The sequence below is a fragment of the Muscardinus avellanarius genome (genome assembly GCF_963383645.1).
Source record: "Muscardinus avellanarius genome assembly, chromosome: 5".
In the NCBI taxonomy this organism is placed as follows: domain Eukaryota; kingdom Metazoa; phylum Chordata; class Mammalia; order Rodentia; family Gliridae; genus Muscardinus; species Muscardinus avellanarius.
In genome coordinates this window covers 121,012,743-121,034,901 of record NC_137790.1, presented here as the reverse complement: position 1 = coordinate 121,034,901, position 22,159 = coordinate 121,012,743, and the positions used below count along the sequence as shown (strand labels likewise).

Genomic DNA, 22,159 nt, shown 5'->3' with positions numbered 1-22,159 from the left:
AACCTCACTAATTTGCTGAGGGTGGCTTTGAACCTGGGATCCTCTTGTCTTAGCCTCCCAAGTACTAGGATTTTAAGTGTGTGCCACAATGCTCAGCCTTCATGTGGTTTTTAACCACTGGTTTTGGCTATGCCTACTAGAGCCAGAGACCGAAAATCTGTTAGTACTGGAGTCATTCAGGCCTCAGAGGTCATCTGAGATTAGAGAGCCCAGTAACAGGCTGGCTCTAGATTTACACTGTGCTCTGACATAATTATAAGCTCTAACTGGGGAGGGGGGTAATGCTAGGTAAATTGGGAGAAAAACTGTCAATCCTGATTGGCTACTAAGAGAAGGAAAGAAGTCAACCTATGTCAAAGGAACACTGAAACCAGGGTACTGGGGACACAGAAAGCTTACTAAGGTTTATAGGAAGCCCCTGACATTAAATGAAATCAAACAGAAGACTAGCCTCCATGTGGGTTTATTGCCCTGGGGATAGAACTGATTTGCTCCCAAAGCAAACTAACCATGTTTATATTCCATGAATGCAAGGAGCTATTTGGGCTCTCTCAGAATGAATTTCTGGATTGTTTGGAAAAAGTCTACTGATAATCTTTTCGGAATATTATAGAACTGTTCAGGTGGGCTGCTCTCAGACAGCTAAAGACCAGGAGAGCCTCGGGAACACTCAGAAAGAAGAACAGTACTCTAGTGAATATTGGGTATTCACTTGCATCCCGTGCCTCTGGTAGCCATTTACACACTCACTGGGGTCTCCAGCAAGCTACATGGCCCAGCGATTTTGATAGTGAACCCTCCTCGAGGCCTGTTCCCGGCCCCTCCCATCGGGATACGCCAGCCACACAGCACAGCTTCCATTACTCTTTTTCTTCTACCCTCCTTCTAACGGGGATGACTTGAATCTATCCGTTTCTTCACATCTCTCCGTCCACCCTCGTTCTGGCCACCACCACATCCTTATTTCCTTATTTCCACTCTGGCTTCTCTCCAATCCATGCTACAAATAACAGTGTTCTTTACAAGATATAAGTTAGTTCTTTATTCTCTCTTAGTGGTTTCCCAATGCACTGGCACAATATTTACATGACCTTTTTCTTGGTGACCACCAGCCAGCCCACATGACACCTTTGTGTGAGTTGACAAACATGCCTTTCCTTGGATGAAAATAATCCCACGCCAGGTTCAGGGCTTGGTGAGCAGACACAGGCTGCATGCCAGCTTCCCTGTCCCTCTGGCCGAGACTCTTAAGTGTAAAACGTGATGGGAACCCTGGACTTCCTCAGCCAGACCTGCTACTGTCCCCATCTGACCACTGTGTTTTAGCCATGTTAGGACAGTCAATTGAGACCATATGAAAGGAAGAAATCAAAAGCAAAATATTTGGGAAAGTTGGAAGACATAATCTTAAAGGTTAATAGATCACAAGATACTCTGACAATATTATCAAAAAATAAACAATGATTTTTAAAATGATGAAGAAAAATGTCTGCCAAGGTACTAAAATATCAAGTTTTTTTTTTAAAAAAAACCTCTTGTGTGGTTAGTTTGTAGAGTTCAATGGTTATTTTTCGAAAAATATACTTTTCAAAATATGACTGATAGCCGGGCGTGGTGGCGCATGCTTGTAATCCCCGCGCTTGGGAGGCAGAGACAGGAGGATCACGCAGGTTCGAAGCTAGCCGCGCGCGCTGGCTTAGGAGACCCTGTTTCCAAATAAAAATGTAAAAATAGGTCTGGGAGTATAGCCCGGAGATAGAAGGGCTTCCAGGAACCCCAGTACCATCAAAAAAAAATATATATATATATATGACTGATAAAAGAACGAAAATGTACGCAAAGTAGGTGGGTCAGGAGTAAGTACGCATTAGCTGATAGACTTTGGGAGAACCTTTTTAAAAAGAAACTCCTTAGGTTGAGAGTGGTGGCGCACGCTTGTAATCCCCGTGCTAGGAAGGCTGAGACAGAAGGATCGCGCAGGTTCAAAGCCAGCCTCAGCTACTTAGTGAGGCTCTCAGCAACATAGTGACAAATAAAAGTATAAAATAGGTCTGGGAGTGTGGCCCAGGGACAGAAAAGCCCCTGGGTTCCATCCCCAGTACCACTCAAAAAAACAAAACAAAACAAAACAAAACCACAAAAGGCTCCGTAGGTAGGTTTGCTTATGGAGAAGAGGTCATTTAGGAAGTCAGTAGGATCCCTTGATGGAGATAAAACAAAGGAAGCATTCCAGGAAGAAAAGGTAGTGGTGGCTGATGGCTTGAATGAACAGAATGTTCTGTTCTACTGGCCTCAAGAAGCAAGATCTTCTTGTCCTTGAAGTATTCCTTGAAGTAATGTGTGCAAAAAAAGAGAGAGAGAGAAGTATAGCAATTGTGGAAAATAAAGGAACTGTGGGCACAAGCAAGAAGAGTGATTGCCTATACAGATTTTGTTTTTAATTTGCATAATCTGAGAAGAAAAGCAATGCTGAGCTTCCAATGGGACTTTGAGAACTCTAGAGGGTGCCAATGGCCGCCTGAGTGTGCTGACACAGTAGCATTATCAAACTCTGTCTCCTTGGAGAAGGCCTTTTATGACTACAGAGCATTCTGACTCTGATCTTAATTCTTTTTGTATTTGTTATTGAAATGACTAATTTTATTTTCCTTTTCTTGGTGATACTGGGAATTGAACCAAGAGGTGTTTGTTCTACCTCTAAGCTATTTACCCCCACCCCCTTTTTATTTTGAAATAGGGTCTCACTAAGTTGAACTTGAGACCCTCTTGTCTCAGCCTCCCAAATACTGGGATTAAAGGCATGTGCCACTGTGCAGGGCTTCATTATTTTTCAAGTGAGATCTTTGATCTTTGTGGTTGATTTTGTTAGAGAGAGAGAGGGGTGTGTGTGTGGGGGGGGTACTGGGGATGAAACCCAGGGGCTTTTCTACCATCAGGCTATACTCCCAGATCTATTTTATACTTTATTTGGAAACAGGGTCTCACTAAGTAGCTGAAAGCCTCACTAAGTAGAAGAGGCTGGCTTCAAACCTATATGATCCTCCTGTCTCAGCCTCCCAAGTGCTGGGATTACAAACATGCGTCACCACGCCCGGCCTGTTATTATTGTTTTGTAACTGTCCATGGAGCCATTCTCCATGATATAACATAATCATTTATTCAATGATATCTTTAAACTAGTAAAAATTTAGGATGCCAAACTAATGATCAGATCAATTGTTTACAATTGATATATCTGTATGTCATTTTTGAAAATATATCTCCTCAAATAAATTATTGTGCTATTTTTAAAAAGTTAAAGACAAGTACTGGTTATTATTTATTTGTTTGTTTATTTTTGTGGTGCCGGGGTTAGAACCCAGGGGTATTCTACCGCTGAGCTCCACTCTCAGCCCAATTTTTTTTTTTTTTATTCTTTATTTTGAAATAGGGTCTCACTAAGTTGTAGAGGGCCTCACAAGTAGCTAAGGCTGGCTGAGAACCTGTGATCCTCCTGTCTCAGCCCTCCCAAGTACTGGGATTACAAGTGTGTGCCACCACTCCCAGCTCAAGTACTGGTTTTAAACTATTATTCCATCTGCCTCGGCAGCCATTGAAGAACAGCAGCCATGGCTCGGTGCCACTCCACAGCTGTGGGCCTCAACAAGGACCAAGGATGTGAGGGAGCCGAGGCAGAGCCGCAGCCACTGCGCCTCACCAAGCACACCAAGTTCACGTGGAACATGATCCCCAAGGTGTGTGGTTTTTCCCCCTATGTGCTCTGTGCCATCTCCAAGGACAAGTGGGCCCTCAAGTTCACTAGGAAAAGGGTGGGCACACACAGCTGTGCCAAGAAGAAGTTCGAGGAGCTGAGTGACATCTTGGTCGCCATGAGGAAAGTATCCACCAAGAAGCACTGAGCCCTGTTTCCTCTGCAATCCCAGTACCACAAACAAAATAAATCCACCTTCACAGAAAAACCAACCAACCAACGAACAAGCCAATTATTCCCCTTTCTAGTTTAAAAAATAGACTGGAGAGGTTAAGTAACTTCATCAAGATCAAAGAGGTGGAGAAGGTGTACATACTCAGATTTTTTTTGATGGATTCTACTAAACTAGCGTTTAAGTTTTCCCATGTAACCTGCCTCCTCTGGGCCATACAGCAAAGTGGTTAAAGGGATGAACTTGATATTTATCTAGTTTCAAAATATTTGTAAATTTCTCCACATAACTTTCTGTTAATGCTTTCAACTTTTCCATTGTGGCCAGAGAAAAATATTTTGTATAATTTGAATGCTTTTAAATTTGTTATTTATAACACAAAATATGCTCTATTTTGTTAAATGTTTTGTTACATATAAGAATGTATAGTCTGCTGTTAAGCAGAAAATTCTATATCAGTTAAGTTAGTTAATAGTATTGTTTAATATATCTATTAAGAATAAATTATTATACTGTTTTCCATAGTATATATTCTTTCTAGATTTTCTGACTATTTTTTGTCAACTATTTAGAGAACAATATTAACATCTCAGATTTTGTGCAATTTTTCTTTTCCTCCTTGCAGTTCTGTCAGTTTTTGCTTCATATTATTTTTGTTGTTGTTGTTGTTTGTTTGTTTTTGCAGTACTAGGGATTGAACCCGGTGGCATTCTACCTCTAGGATACACCTCTAGCCCTATTTTATTCTTTATTTTGAAAAAGGGTTTCACTAAGTTTCGGGGAGCCTCACAAGTGGCTGAGGCTGGTAATGAACCTGCAATCCTTTTGTCTCAGCCTCCCAAGTACTGGTATTATAAGCATGCACCACCACACCCAGCTTGCTTCATGTATTTTTAAGCTGTCACAGAGTGAATAAATATTTAAGATTATATTCTCCTCCTATGGAAATGACAACTTTATAATTATGATATGCTCCTTTTTAATCACTGGCAGTATTCTAAATCTTCTAATTTATTTGCTCTGACATCTACTGAATCCAGAGTAATAAAGTTATTCCAACTTGCTTTTGATTTATCTAGCATGTTATGCCTCTTTCATGTACTTTTAACCTATTTGTGTCTTTACTGAAATGCATTTCTTTTAGAAAACATACTTCAGTTTTGTATTTCAAACTCTCATGAAAAATGCTTCTTTTCCATTTTTATTTATTTTTAGAATTTTTATTTTTATATGCTAAAATTTCACTATAATTTACCTAGATTTCTTTTTATTGGTGCATTGTAGTCATATGTCTTAATGAAGTAACAAGATGGTAGAGGTATACATGCACACATCACTCATTTAGCCCTGGCCCAATTCCCTTCGCCCTCCCTCCTTCTCATGTTTGGCTTAGTAATTAACTTTGATATGTCTGTAAATGTATGCTATGTACATTAGGGAATTTCCCTCTTCCCCTCCTCCTACCCCCTCAGTTAGGTTGCCTTATTTGCTCATCTATGGTTTCTCCTTCTTCGTTTAGAGTTCCTCCGATAACCCTTTTACTCCCTAGCTCCCACATATTAGGGAGAACATCTGATTTTTTACTTTTTGTGACTGACTAATCTCACTTAGCATAATGTTCTCCAATCCCATCCATTTCCTTACAAATGATGTGTACATATCCCATAGTTTTGTAATCCACTCATCTGTTCATGGATATCTTGGCTGGTTCCATAGTTTGGTGATTGTGAATTGTACAGCTATGAACAAAAAATACACATGTATTTGTTAGTTTTGTTTCCATTCTTTTGGGTAGATACCTAGAAGTGGTATTGCTGAATGGTATGGTAGGTTCATTCCCATTCTTTTAAGGATCCTCCATACTGTTTTCCAAAGTATTTGCACTAATTTGCAATCCCACCAACAATGTATTAGAGTTCCTACTTCTCCATACACTCGCCAGCATTTGTTGTGTTTTGAATGATTGCCATTATAATTCGAGTTAGGTGAAATCTCGTGGTAGTTTTGATTTGCATCTCTTATTGCTAATGACCTTGAACATTTTTCATACATTTATTGGGCATTTGAATTTCTTCTTTTGTGAAGTGTCTATGTAGTTCACTTGCCCATTTTTTAATTGGGTTATTTGTTCCTTAGTGTTGAGTTTCTTGAGTTCTCTGTATATTCTAGATATTAGTCCTCTATAGGAAAAATAGGTGGCAAAAATTTCTTCCATTCTGTTGGCTCTCTGTTGAAGTTCTTGATAGTTTCCTTTGCTGAAACTCTTCAGTATAAGGCAATCCCATGTATTCATCTGTCTTTTAGTTTCTTGTGCCTTTGGGGTCTTGTTGAGAAAGTTTTTACCTGTGCCTATATGTTAAAAGTCAAGGAGAGCTGCAAGTTATCTGGTCTGATTTCTAAGTCTTTGATCTATCTTGATTTGACTCTTGTACAGGGTGAGAAAGTGGAGTTTATTTCCATTTTTATTATAGTTAACCAGTTTTTTCAAAACCATTTGTTGAAGAGGCAATCTTTTTCCATTGTATATTGTTGGCCTCTTTGTTAAAAATAAATTGGCTATAAGTATGCAGATTTGATTCCTGAGTCTTTTATTCTGCTCCATTGGTCTGTGTCTGTTTTTGTGCCAGTCCCATGCTGTTTTTATTACTATGGCTTTGCAATATAGTTTGAAGTCAGGTATTATGATTCCTCGTGCATGGTTCTTGTTGCTGAGAACTACTTTGGCTATCCTGGGCTTTTTGTTGTTCCATATGAATTTAAGGACTAATTTTCTATGTCTTGAGGAATGACCTTGGTAATTTAATGAGTATTGGGTTGAATCTGTAGATAATTTTGGGAAGAATGACCATTTTGATTATATTTATTCTGCCTATCCAAGAACATGGAAAATCTTTCCATCTCCTAAGGTCCTCTTTGATTTCTATTTCAATGTTTTATAATTTTCCTTGTAGAGGTCTTTTCCCTCCTTGGTTAGGTTCATTTCTAAGTATTCTTTTTCGTGAGATATCCTGAGTGGAAGTGTTTTATGGATTTCTTTTTCAGTGGATTTGTGGTTGGCATATAGGAAAACTTCTGATTGTTTAAGATTAAGTTTTTATCCAGGCACTCTGCTGAATTTGTTAATCAGTTCTATAAGCCTTTTGGTTCAGTTTGTTAGGTCTTCGAAGTTTAGTATTAAACAAGGATAGTTTTAGTTCTTTTCCTATTTTTTTTTTTTTTTTTTTTGGTGGTACTGGGGTTCCTGGAAGCCCTTCTACCTCCGGGCTACACTCCCAGACCTATTTTTTACATTTTCATTTTTGGAAACAGGGTCTCCTAAGCCAGCGCGCGCGGCTGGCTTCGAACCTGCGCGATCCTCCTGTCTCTGCCTCCCAAGCGCGGGGATTACAAGCGTGCGCCACCACGCCCGGCTCTTTTCCTATTTTTGCTCCTTTGATTTCCTTTTCTTGCCTTATTGAGCTGGCTAGAGTCTCAAGTATCATACTGAAAAGAAGTGGTGAAACAGACATCATTGTCTTGTTCCTATTTTTAGGGGTAATTCTTGCATTTTTTCTCATTTAATATGATGTTGACTGTGGGCCTATTGTATATTGCCCTTATGATACTGAGGTATGTTCCTTCTATTCCGATTCTCTGCAGTGCTTTTAGCATAAATGGGTGTTGGATTTTGTCAAATGCTTTTCCAGCATCTACTGAAATGATCATTTGAGACTTTTATCTTTGGTTCTTGTCTATGTGATGAATTACATGGATTGTTTTTCATATGCCGAACCAGCTTTGCATCCCTGGGATGCACCCTACTTGGTCATGATGTCTAATTTTCTTGATGTGGTTTTGAATGCATGTTGCTAGTACTTTGTTTAGCAGTTTTGCATCTAAGTTCATCAATGATATAGGTTTGTAGTTTTTGTTCCTTGAGCTATTTTTATTTGGTTTTGGTATTAATGTAATGCTGCCTTCATAGAATGTATTTGGGAGAGTCCTGTTTCTATTTCACAAAATAGACAGGAGTATTGGGATTAGGTTTTCTATAAAGGTTTGATGGAACTGGGGGTGAAACCCAGGGATTTTCTACCTCTGGGCCACATTCTCATATCTATTTTATATTTTATTTGGAAACAGGGTCTCATTAAGTTGCTGAGAGTCTAAGTAGCAGAGGCTGGTTCGAATCTGCATGAACCTCCTGTCTCAGCCTCCTAAACACTGGGATTACAAGTATGCATCACCTTCCCTGGTCACTTTCTATAAAAGTTTTATAAAACTCATCTGATCCTGGGCTTTTCTTTGATGGTAGGCTCTTTATTGCTATTACAATCTCTTTGATTACTATTTGTTGTCTTAAAATTTCTATATCAGCCGGGCGTGGTGGCGCACGCTTGTAATCCCTGCGCTTGGGAGGCAGAGACAGGAGGATCACGCAGGTTCGAAGCCAGCCGCGCGCGCTGGCTTAGGAGACCCTGTTTCTAAATAAAAATATAAAAAAATAGGTCTGGGAGTGTAGCCCAGAGGTAGAAGGGCTTCCGGGAACCCCAGTACCACCAAAAAAAAAAAAAAAATTTCTATATCTTCTTTACTCAGTTTAGAAAGGTTGTATTTCAGAAAGCTGTCAGTTCTTCTAGATTTTCCATTTTGTTGTATAGTTTTTTAAAGTAGTTTCTGATAATCCTTTGGATTTCTAAACTGTTGGTGATAGTATCTTTTTCATCTCCTATTTTCATAATTTGGATTGATTCTCTTTCTTTTGGTTAGGTTTTTTTTTTTTTTTTTTGAGAATCCAGCTTTTTGTTTTGTTGGCTTTCTGTATTTTTTTATTCTCTATCTCATTTATTTCTGCTCTAATTTTAATAATTTCTTGTCTTCTACTGGCTTTGGGGTTAGACTGTTCCTGTTTTTCAAGGGCTTTGAGGAATGTCACTAGGTTATTTATTAGGTGATTTTCTGTTCTTACATGGGCACTAAGTGCTATAAATTTTCCTCTTAATACTGCTCTCAAGGTATCCCAGAGGTTTTGATATGTTGTATCTCTATTTTCATTTGTTTCTAGGAATTTCTTAATTTCACCCCTTACGTCTATGATCCATTCCTTGTTCAATAGTCCGGTGTTCAATCTCCACATTATGTTGTTACTCTGGGTCTTTTATAGTTGATTTCTAGTGTCATTTTATTATGGTCCAAAAAGATGCAGGGGAGTATGTCACATTTTTTGAACTTGCTAGTGCTCACTTCCTGGCCCAGGATGTGATCTACTTTGGAGAAGGTCCTGTGAGCAGCTGAGAAAAATGTGAACTCTGCTGTAGTAGGGTGGAATATTTTGTATGTGTCTAATAGGTCCATTTGGTTTATGGTAATTCTTTAGGTCCAGATACACATATATTAAGACACTAGAATTTGTCTCACAGCTCACCAATATTTTTTTGTTCTGTTTTGAAACTTTTTTTCTATCTTATTTGAAAATTTTCTTTATTTGCATTTTTAATGCTGTTTCCAAGTCCACTATATTATTCTTCTGTAATGTCTAATCACCCATTGATCCAATTCAGTATACGTTTCATTTCAAACACTGCAGTTTTCATCTTTAGAAGTTCTATTTCAGTCCATTTTTAAATATATCTTCCATGTCTCTACTTAACAGTTTTTCCTTTAGCTTTTGGACATATGGAATACAGCTATCATAATTGCTTTAACATTCTTGCCTTCTAATCTTAGCATATGTGCCTTTCTAGGTCATTTTTTAATTCACTGAGCTTCCCTTTCATTGTGGGTTCCATTTTCCCATTTCTTTCTATGCATGGCAATTTCCATTGTGAATTTTGCCTTGTTAGGTGTTGGATATTTTGATATTTATTTATTTATTTATTTATTTATTTATTTATTTATTTATTTATTTATTTTGGTGGTGCTGGGGTTCCTGGAAACCCTTCTACCTCCGGGCTACACTCCCAGACCTATTTTTATACTTTATTTTTATTTGGAAACAGGGTCTCTTAAGCCAGCGCTGCTGGCTTCGAAGCTGCACGATCCTCCTGTCTCCGCCTCCCAAGTGTGGGGATTACAAGCGTGCGCCACCACGCCTGGCTGGATATTTTTATTTTATATTAATATTATTGTGATATCTGCTCTGAAATGCAGTAAAAAAATTCTTGAAATGAGCTTGATTATTTTCTTCCACTTGAAATCTGTTAGGTAGCACCATATTACCATTTCATATATGGCTACTTATTCCCAAATAATGATCCTCTGAGTGGCCTGTGAATTCCAGGTTTTCCAGTTTGGCTGTGGAAACAGGCATTATAGTGGCCACATGTGAGCACTGGATCCTCTTTTCTCTTATGCTCTCAGATGGGCCTGGCTTTGGTAGTTGTCCCACATGAACCACATGCACACAGCGATTATGCCCATACCCCAAAGGGGCTCTGTAGATCTCCGGCACTAATCATCTTTGCAACTTTCTTCTTCAAACACAATTCTGCGAACTATAGCCACATTGATCTCCTTGGGATCCCAGCAAAATCCTCTTAATTCAAAGATCTGCCAAACTCAACCTGGGCTCCCACTGCCTGGATTCAAAGTACTAAGTTATGGCAATCACAGACCCTGTTTGTCTCATAGCTCCAAGAAGCACTGCCACTTATGTCTAATATCTTGCAATCACTGTTTTTCTAATTTTTATTGAGTGTTTTATGTGTTTCAGGTGGAAGTGTAAATCTGATCCTTATTACTCTATCTTGCTGAAATGCAGAAAATTTGCACTTTGTATTTAGATATAGGAGGTTGTCATCTGACTTCTTCAATCTATGACCTTGACAAATTACCCAACTTCTCTGAGTCTTTTTTTAGTGTGCAAAATGGAACCAATAATGTCACAATGATTAAAATTACATTTATAGAGCTGGGTATAGTGGAACACACCTGCAACCTCATACTTGGGAGGCTGTGACAGGAGGATCACAGGTTTAATGCCAACCTCAGCAAGTTTGCAAGACTCTGTTTCAAAAATAGAAAAAAAAAAGGGGAAGGGGAGTTACAGGTATAACTCAGAAGTAGAACACCTCTTGGTTCAATCCACACCATCTCCCAAAAATCTTACATTTATAGAAGGCATTCCACACAAAGCCTGGCATACAATAAAAACTTTAATAATGGAAATTACTTTCAGTATCTAGATTAATGTTTCACTAATCATCAGATGATCTTTGCAGGTAATTCCAGATCTAAATTTGGGCATTTCAATTCAATTATTAAAATTATATAGTATAATTTTTAAAGTTAAAGTGTGTCTCCAATATTCTTTTTAGTCACATATTATTATGTATACATAAAGAGATAGTATATAAATAACTTCTCCCTGTCATATTTTGTATTTTACATATTTTTTTTCATTTAATTGAAAGTATATTACAACACATTAGGAATTATTAGGCCATTCATTCTTCTGGCTGCAAAAAAATTTAAGATTTTATTTTTGCTTCCCTTCAAAATTGGAATTCACTATTTTTTTCCCCCCGCAGGTCTGGGGATGGGACCCAGGGGCATTCGACCTCTGAGCTACACCCCCTGTCCTATTTTTTATTCTTTATTTTGAAACAGGGTCTCACTGAGTTGCAGAGGGCCTCACTAAGTAGCTGAGGCTGTCCTCGAACCACAATCCTCTGGTCTCAGCCTCCTGAATGCTGGGATTACAAGCGTGCGCCACCATGCCCAGCTGGAATTCACTATTTCTTGAAGTAAATTTTTCTCTTTGCTATTTTCACTGTCAATCCAGTTACTCCAGCCAGAAGTAAGGTTTTATTTGTTTTCAAAAGTTGTATATAGTTCTTAAAATGATGTCAGTAGTGTACTTCTAAAATGTTTCTAAATGTAATATCTTGATAATCTAAGATATATTTGGTTGGAATTTGTAAAAAGTGAAAGTCAATTAAGTGATGTGAATTGGTTATGTAAGCAGTATGATTATAGGAGATTTTCTAATTGTACAATTTTAACTGAAAAGTAACATCATTCTGTATTTGTAGCAATTATAAGTGTTCAACATGCACATTAATTTGCTTTCTTTGGAGCAAAGCAATACCTTAAATAAACAAAAATCCATGACAATTAGTAAATACAGTTATTTTAAAATATGCCATCCTTGTTGCATAGCAACTATTGATCCTATTATGTGCTTTTTACATACTCTAAAATAATTAAGCACAGGCACAAATTGCATCAAATTTTTTAATTTTGTTAAAAGCATTTAAGTTATGAAGTTTATTCTGTGTATTATATATTTGTAAAGGGAACATTTCATTCCTACGCAAAGGCACAGTGACCCAAGGAAAAGATGACAATGTCATATTAGCCATTTTCCTTTCTCATGAGAGGACTTTTGGGAAACTTTTTATTCATAGTCTCAATAGCTAACATAACCAAGACATAATTATCATTCTCTGGCTTTACTGGTCTGGATCTGGACTTACTGCTAAATGGTAACATTTATTAACAAGAAGTAATGTTCTCTCAACAAAATGAAATGTCCATTTAATACTATAGAAAAATCATACCTGCCAAAAGACATCTTTTATATTAGTATATTAGCAGGATGTCATGATCTTAGTAAGACTGTTGAGAATATATGTAGGATTGTTTTCACCATCAAATTAACTTAGCATAAAGCAAGAACATTAATGTTTCTATGCGGTCAGATGCTAAAACTAACGTGACCCATCCTCTTGGTAACATCTCAGGATGAGGCACAGGGAACAGGAGCTATTAAGGGGCTGTAAGTGCTGGACCTCTTTTCTAGTGACATGTATCTGAAGACCCTTCGTGGGGTGTGAACATGGAGGTGCAGCAATTCTACTTAAGTAAAGGCAGGAACATTCATGCCATCAATCTAAGAGAAGGAGCTTAGAAGTCTGAGAAAAGGGTAAGACTGCCATGCACTTCTGGTACTCCTTGATTCTGCCCCTGGGCCCTGCCCTTCACCCTGAGCCAAAGCCTTTCCAGTTCCTTCTCTTCTTCATTTGCATCTATACCAAGCAAGCACTGGCTCTCTGCCTCAGTGTGTGTGTGTGTGTGTGTGTGTGTGTGTGTGTGTGTGTGTGTGTATGTATGTGTGTGTGTTGCTGAGGATCAAACCCCATGTTTTGTGCATACCAGTTAAGTGCTCTGTTGAGCTACATCCCAGCCTGGATTTTATTGATAGTAAAGAACTGGAATTTTTTAAGAGAATAATCTAAGTCATTTCTATTCCCATGTTATCTTTTAATAAGAGAAGCAGATAAGTTATAAGAGTTAATATTTCTCTACTTTAAAGAATGTGACCAAATGCTGATTCTGACACTTGAGGAGAAAAAAATAAACATTTAAAAGCAAAAAAATATACTTTTCCACTGAGAACAAAGGCTATCTTAATCTTACAAGATTTCAAAATCTATTCTTACCTTTTATTTCCCATTGTGTTTGCTAACATTTTAGAAAATAACACATATCATAAGCATGTTTGATATTGGAAATTCCAGAACAAATGAAAAGTATGCACAGAACCAAACAAACCTATCTGGATTAGTATTCAGCACACTGAGTGAATTTTTAAAAAGCAAGTAAGACACAGCTGATGAAAGCTACACCACTGTTACCTTCTCCTTCCAGTTATCATCACTCAGCAGCTTCTGTCTAAGGGTTTCCTGCAGCTGCTCGATGCTTTTCTGATGTGAAATCAGCATCAACTCCCTGAAAACCATAAACCCAACAAATGCATCAGGACTCATTCATCACACTCTTCCTAAGCTGCAGTCCCTGGGTCAGAGAAGTGTCTTCCACAGCTTTACCTGCTTTCTCTTTAACAGTATGTGTGTGTGTGTGTGTGTGTGTGTGTGTGTGTGTGTGTGTGTATCACTACAGCATACCATTTGAACAGTTAACAGAAATTTACAAACACTGCTTACATAAGGTTGGGTATTTTCTAAAATGTAATTTTTTCTTAATTAGTAGTAAGTTATTTCTACATGAAATAGTAACAACATAGGTGGAGTCACAAGTATGATAAAATGTTCTAAGTTATGGTTCCAAAAGTTTATGACTAATTCTACCACTAGACAATATGTTGTTTCTGAAAAATATGTTAAAATGTACTATAAAGTCAGCTGGGTGTAGTGGCGCACGCTTGTAATCCCCACACTTGGGAGGCGGAGACAGGAGGATCGTGAAGGTTTGAAGCCACCTTGCTGGCTTAAGAGACCCTGTTTCCAAATAAAATAAAATATAAAATAGGTCTGAGAGTGTAGCCAGGGCTCCATCCCTAGTACCACCAAACAAATAAACAAACAAACAAACAAACAAACAAAAATGTCAATAAATGTTTTTGACAAAACAAGTATCAACAAACTTTAAAAATTAAAATTGAGTATCTTTTCCAATTGCAATATAATAAAAATAGAAATCAATAACAAGAAAACCTTTCAAAATAATAAAAATACATGGATGATGACAATTCATTCTTGAACAATGAGTCAAAGAAGAAATCAAGAAGAAAATTTAAATATTTCTTGAAATAAATGAAAATAGATATAACATACCAAAACCTATGGGACACAATAAAAACGATGCCTCTATCAAAAAAGCAGAAATATCTCACATAAAAACAATGTATTTCTATATCCCATGGACCTAGAAAAATAAGAACACACACAAAATTAACAGAATGAAAGAAATAATAAAGATCAAAGCAGAATTAAATGAAAAAGACCCAAGAAATACAAAAGATCAAAAAAATGAGAAGCTGGTTTTACAAAAAGGTCAACAAAATTGACAAATCTTAGGTAGATTAACCAAATAAAAAAAAAGAAAACTCAAATAAATAAAACCAGAGGTAACAAGGGAGACACTGTAACTGATGCCACTAAAATACAACAATCATTAGAAATTAATTATGAATAACCAAATACCAACAATTTGATAACTTAGAAGAAATGGATAAATTCCTGGACACATATAGCTTATCAAGACTAATCATGAAGAAACAAAAAAGCTGAATGGAACATGTAACAAGACTCTATCAGTAATAAAAAGCCTCCCAGCAAGGTAAAGCCCAGGACCAGAGGGCTTCACTACTGAGTTCTACTAAACATTTAAGAATACCAATTGATACCAATTCTCCTCCAACTATTCCAAAAAAATAGAGAAGGGAGTTCTTTCAAACATAACCCATTAAACTTATCAAAGGTGCAAGACACAAAAATCAATATATAAAAATTAGTGGTATTGCTACACATCAATAATGAATTATCTGAAATATAAATCAAGAAATAAATTTAAATACAATGATTAATAAAACATAACTAGAAAGCCAGTGTGGTGATACATGCTTATAATTCCAGTACGTGGGAGGCTGAGGTGGGAGGATCGCAGGTTCACAGCCAGTATCTGCAACTTTGTGAGACCCTGTACAAAATAAAAAGTAATAAAAATAGGGCTGGGGGTATAGCTCAGAAGTAGAATTTCCCTGGATTCCATCCCCAGTACCATAACAAAGAAACAAAAAACAAACAAAACAAAACAAATTAGAAGTATATTCAACATGAAGTCAGGAAACATCTCTAGAATAAAAAACCCTACAAAACACTGAACAAAGTAATAGAAGAGAACATTAAAAAAAAAAAAAAGTAAAAAAATATCCCCTGTGTTCTTCATGGATCAGAAGAATCAACATTGTTTAAATGTCCATATGCCCAAACCTATCTGCAGATTCGGTGCTTTCCCTATCAAAATACCAGTGACAATCCTAAAATTTATATGAAACCAGAAAAACACCAAATATCCAAACCACAGAGCAAAAATAACAATGTAGAAAGCATTACGCCGACTTCAAAATACACCACAAAGAAGTAATAATCAAAATAGCATGGCGTTGACATAAAAACAGACCCATAGAGCAATGGATCAGGTTTGAGAGCCTAGACGCAAACCCCAGTGATTTTCAACAAAGGTGCTAAAAACATATAGAGAGAAAGGACAGTCCTTTCATCAAGTGATATTGGGAATACTAGAAATCCACATGCAGAAGAATGAAACTAGACCTTTAGCTCTTGCCAGTTATACAAATAAAATCAACGAATTAAAGACTTAAATGTAAGATATAAGACTACCAGAAGAAAACAGGGGAAACACAAACTTCAGAACTTTGGAATGGGCAAGAATTTTTTGAACAAGAACCCCAAAACACAGTAAACGAAAGCAAAAATATACAAGTGGGGTTATATCCAACCAAACAGTTTTTGTATGGTAATGGAAACAATCATTCAAGTGAAGAAGCAACCTATAAAGTAGGAGAAAATGTTTACAAATTATACATTTGACAAGGAGCTAATACTTAGGATATATAAGAAACTAAAAAACTCAACAGCAAAAACAAACAAACAAAAAACCCAATTAAAAATAAGCACTAAGCTGGGCACGGTGGTACACACCTGCAATCCCAATACCTTGGAGGCTAAGCTAAGAGCACTCTAGGTTTGAGGCCAGCTTCAGCAACTTAGTGAGAGCGTGTTTGAACACAAAAAAAATAAAAATAAAATTAGGCTGAGGGTGTGGTTCAGAGGTACAATGCCCTTGGGTTCAATTTCTAGTACTAAAAAAAAAGTTCCCTAAATGGGCATGGTGGCATACACCTGTGATCCCAGTACTGGGGAGGTTGAGACAAGAGGATTGCAGGTTCAAGGGCAGCCTCCACAATTTAGCAAGACCCTTATCAACTTAGCGAAGCCCTGTTTGAAATAAAAATGGGTGGGGGCTGGGGACGTAGCATACAGGTATAATGTTCCTGGGGCGGTCCAACTACCAGTACTATGAATAAATAAATAAAATGGGCACTAGACCTGAATAGACATCTCTTAAAAGAAGAAATACAAATGGCCAACAAGTAGAGGCAAAAATATTCAACATCACTAATTTCAGGGAAATACAGATCAAAACCACAATGAGATATCACTTCCCTCCAGTAAGAATGGCTATCACCAAAGAGATAAGAGATAACAAGTGTGGTGATACAGAGAAAAGGGAGCCCTTGCACACTGCTGGTGGGAATGTAGATTAGTACAGCCACATGGAAGTGCCTCAGAAACTAAAAACAGAACTACCATATGGCCCAGAAGTCCCACCGCTTGATATTTATCCAAAGGAAATTAAATCTGCCATGTTCCCTGCATCACTAGCCGGGAGACAGACCCAGCCTTACCTGTCCATCACCAGGTGAGTGGATAAAAAATGCGGTAGGCATACGCAACACAGCATCACTCAGCCGTAAGAAGAGTGCAATCCTGTCATTTGCGACGCCATGAATGGCACGGGAGATCATGGTGCTAAGTGAAGTCAGCCAGGCACAGAACAAGTACCCCGCGAGCTCATCGTCTGTGCGATAGAAAACGGCTGCTCTCGTAGCAGTTGAGAGTAGAATGGTGGTTCCCAGGAGCCAGAGAGAATGGTGGGGCGAGGAGAGGCCGATCAGCCGGCCCTGGGCTGCCGGGACACAGGAGCAAGAAGTTCTGCTGTGCGCTGGCTAACAATGCGGTGCACATTTCAAAAAGTCGGAAGAAAGGCTTTTGAATGTTATCACCATAAAGAAATGATAAGTGTCTAAGGAGACATGTAGGTTTATTCTGACTTAAACATTATACAATGTATGCATGTATCTAAAAAAAGTGTTAAAACCAAAGTTGAAGAAGGAAATAGTTCAGTCAAGGTTTCACTACCAATGTCACCAACATGTATGAGGGGAGAGGACGAGGGAGAGGGCAGGAGAGAAAGGAAAACGCTCCAAGTGCTATGTGCATGTATGTCTGTATCCCCTCGACTCTCACGATGATTTGTGATCACACTGCACCCATAAGTGTTTATCTAAAATATTTATTAAAAAGTACAGATTTCAATATCAAGTTTTACATATTCTGCTTCCTAGGTGTCCCTCAAACTACTGCCACCTTTCCTTTCCCACTGCCAAAAGCCTTCCATTTCTTGACTTCACCTCCCACCTAGAGAGTGTTATAATAGACTCTTAATTTTCTGCCTCTATTCAAGTACTTAAAATATTATTAAACATTTTTTACCACAATAAATAATGCTTATGTTTCTAGGGTGGAAATTTTTATTGATACAAACACACACACACATCTCTGACTTGGTAATTCAGACATAAATATTGAGGGAAACTGAGAAAAAATAAAGCCCAAACTCACAGACTTCCCTTTCCAAAAGTAAGCCAGACTAGAAAACTTAACAATTTTCCCACTAAAAGTAAAATTTTAGTAAGAAAAAATGCCTCAAAGTTTGCGAGTTGGGCAAAACGTGAAAAGGATGCAGAGAACCAAACACCAGGAAAAGGCTTTTCACCAGTGGAAAGCCCGCGAAGTATGATTAATCAGTAGTTCAGTTAAGAGCACCCTATCGATGTCCATTTCCTAGTTCTGACAGATACTCTACAGTTATGAGAGATGGACTGAAGGGAAACATAAACTCTCCGTTCTGTCTTTGTGCCTTTTCTGTCAATCTAAAATTCCAAATCAAAAGACTAAAAGAATGAAGTCGGGAAACGCCAACTGTCAGGGGAGCGCGAAAGCCCATTTTTAGCTTGAAGTTACTTCCCAAACCTGACCAACAGGCACGTCCAATTTCACCACCATTTAAGTGGTAGTGGTAAGAGGCCTCAAATAAAAATGACAGCACAATCAAACTCAAAGATTCCAAGGATATCAAATTTTCAGGGAATAAAAAATAAGGATGGTTAATATGTTAGAAGAAATAGAAGACTGACTTAGACGACTAATGAAAATGGGAAAAGAACCAAACTAAACTTGTAGCCATGAAAAATATAGTAATTAAAATAAAAACTCAGTGGATGATACCATAGAAGATAAATCATAGGTGAAAAAATGAAATATAATGAAAGGTGATTCAAAAAGTTAGAGAGTGCAGAACTGGAAATAAAAAGTATAGAAGCTGGGTGTAGTGGTGCACACTTGTAATCCTAGCATTTGGGAGCCTGAGACAGGAGGATCGCAGTTCGCAGCCAGCCTCAGATACTTAGTGAGGCCCTCTGCAACTCAGTGAGACCTTGTTTCAAAATAAAGAATAAAAAATTAGGCTGGAGGTGTAGCTTGGAGGTAGAATGCCCCTGGGTTCCATCCCTAGTACTGAAAAAGAAAAATTATAAATAGGGTATAAGAGATGTAAGAGGCTCATTATTTTAAAAGCAAAGGAATAAGAAAAGGGAACAGAGTGATATTTGAGGAAAACAGTCCCAGTTAACAAAAACCACCAATCTACAATCCAAGCAAGTTAAATAAAAATAAACGCCACACCTGGACACCTCATAGCAAACATGAACACGACCAAAGCCAAAGAGAAGATCTTAAACGAAGCTGGGGAGAAAATCTTCAAGCATTACACTGAAAGCTTATTTCCAACAGAAATAAAGGATGACAAAGAACAACAAAAAATATGTTTTAAGCCTTAGAAGCACCACTGCCCTAAAATTGAGTACCCAGCAACATCTCCTTTCAGAATGAGGCTGAAATAAAGACATATTTAGATAAAAAAAAATCTGAGGGTTTATCACCAACTCAAGGACCTCAATTAAACGAACTTGTTCATGCTTAGCAGGAAGAAAGATGATCTCAGAAGGAAGGTCAGACACATGTAAGACGTGGGATGCAAAAACAAACAAACCGGCAGACACACAGGCAGAGAGAGGGCTTCCAACGTGTTGTGGACAGCATTACAAGACCTAGGTCAGATGCAGACACAGCTTCAGGTTTAATATGCTGCAGCCACCACCCTCAATTAATTTCTTTCTTTCTTTCTTTCTTTCTTTCTTTCTTTCTTTCTTTCTTTCTTTCTTCCTTCCTTCCTTCCTTCCTTTCTTTCTTTCTTTTTCTTTCTTGTCTAGGGATGGAACCCAGGGGCATTTGACCTCCAAGCTACACCCCAGCCCTATTTTTTATTCTTTATTTTGAAACAGGGTCTCACTAAGTTGCAGAGGGCCTCACTAGGTAGCTGAGGCTGTCCGCAAACTGCGATCCTCCAGTCTCAGCCTCCCGAATGCTGGGATTACAAGCATGTGCCCAGCCCACCCTGAATTTCTTAATGTTTTTATATTTGGATTTGTTCTTAAGTCTTTTAATGTGACAACTAAGAATTTTTAAATTATACATATATATGCTTTAAATTTTGTTTATAATCTTTAATCAATGTTCTGCAAAACTGAAGATATGGTAGTAACAATAATACAGTATCTTCATCTAACTAAAAAAAATATTTAAGTGCATTTTTAAATGACTGTTGACAGTAAAAACCCAAAATCTGAGACCCTGGGTAAAAAAAAGTATTTTTTAAATAACTCATGGGTCAATCCCAGCATTCAGGAGGCTGAGACAGGAGAATTGCGGTTCATGGACAGCCTCAGCTACTTAGTGAGGTCCTCTGCAACTTAGTGAAACCCCGTTTTAAAATAAAGGAAAAAAAAATAGGGCAGAGGATGTAGCTTGGAGGTCAAATACCCCTGGGTTCCATTCCTAGAACTGCAAAAAAAAAAAAAAAAAAAAAACTCATGGGTCAAATAAAAAGTCACAGTTGACATCAAAAAACTTAATAAAGTAGATTGGGTAAATTGTGGTACACCTTAGAATACAATACAGTAAATGATCCTTAGCTACACACATGTCAGGGCCAAATTCCAGACACATAATATTAAGCACAAAGAACAAACCCCAAATAATATGTACAGTATGATTTTATTTGTATGAAGATTAAAATATATACCAAATCCAACATCATATATTTTAGGAGGAGAAACATCCTTGGTAAAATCATTGAAGGTAAAATCTGCAGGTTCTGAAGTTGTTCTCTTCATCAGTTTGAGGGAATTTCCTTCTACTCGTAATTTGCTAAGAACCATGGAGGGCAAGCCAGGGGTTACCTCTGAGGAAGGAGAGTCCGGGATGGATTAGGGAAAAGCACAAAGGGACTTCGAGCTAACACCTGCGGCTGGCACCCAGATGCTCCACCTCTTGTACTTCTTTATAATTCAAACCTATAGAAGCTGTCCACATATCTATTCAGTTTATAAAAGCACTGAGATTTTTTTTTTATTTTTTTTGGTGGTACTGGGGGTGGAACCCAGAGACTTTGCAACTCCAGGCTATACTCCCAGACCTATTTTTTTTTTATATTTCTTTTATTTGGAAACAGGTTCTCACTAAGTTGCCGAGAGCCTCACTAAGTAGCTGAGGCTGGCTTTGAACCTGTGTGATCCTCCTGTCTCAGCCTCCCCAGCGCGGGGATTACAAGTGTGCGCCACCACGCCCGGCTTAAAAGCACTGAGATTTTGACAAAGTTTGAGTTGATAAAATCTGAGCACAAAGAATGGGGAGGCAGAGAGAAGAGTAGAGACCAAGGTAAAGAAGGGGAAAGTTAGCAGGCAGCTTTTCCTCCTAAGCAGTGGATTCACCATCCTCGATAGCTAAGGAAGTGTCATCAGTCCCTGAAGGTACAGAGGTGAATTAGGAAGACATGGTCACTCTCCAAATGGTGCTCCAGATTGACCCTTTCAAGTATGGGGCAGACAGTGGCTGGGCGTGGTGGCGCACGCTTGTAATTCCAGCACTTGGGAGGCTGAGACAGGAGGATCGCATAGGTTCGAAGCCAGCCTCAGGTACTTCGTGAGGCTCTCAGCAACTTAGTGAGACCCCGTTTCCAAACAAAATATAAAAAAAAAATAGGTCTGGGAGTATAGCCTGGAGGTAGAAAGTCCCTGGCTTTCACGCCCAGTACCACCAAAAAAAAAAAAAAAAAAAAAGTATGGGGCAGACCCCACAGACTCTGGTGGTCAGCGTAGCGCAGCACAGCAGTCTCTGAGTTGGAGAAAAGGAGGTGAAGCAGAAGGAACAAAGAATAAAGACAGCAAACGTGGGATTCCACTAAAACATCATGTGTGGCTTTCCTCCAGGCATCTAGACTTTCTATCTCCTTGGCAGACTCATTTTCCTCTAATGAAATCTAGATGCTGACAACTCCCAAATTTTATCTGCAGCTCAGATCTGCTCTCTGAGCATCTGACTCATGTACCCAACTCTCCACCTGACTGTTCTACTTAAATTTAGAAACATCTCTAACTTAATGTCTGAAGTTTCAGGAGCTCATAATACTAAACTTCACTTGTCTCTTATGTGTCATCTGCAGCTGAGTTCCCGCCTGCTGCTCCAGGA

At 38.2% G+C, this 22,159-nt stretch overlaps 1 protein-coding gene across 1 annotated transcript in view; it reads right to left on the bottom strand.

Moving 5' to 3' along the window:
• The window catches only part of LEKR1 (leucine, glutamate and lysine rich 1), a gene marked incomplete at both ends in the record, with an annotated part of 152,594 nt that overhangs the window by 21,463 nt on the left and 108,972 nt on the right, over positions 1–22,159 (bottom strand). Inside the window, one exon of the mRNA XM_080696591.1 lies at positions 13,541–13,634. Within this exon, the coding sequence (XP_080552717.1) occupies positions 13,541–13,634 (94 nt within the window). The remainder of the gene's footprint in view (positions 1–13,540; positions 13,635–22,159) is intronic.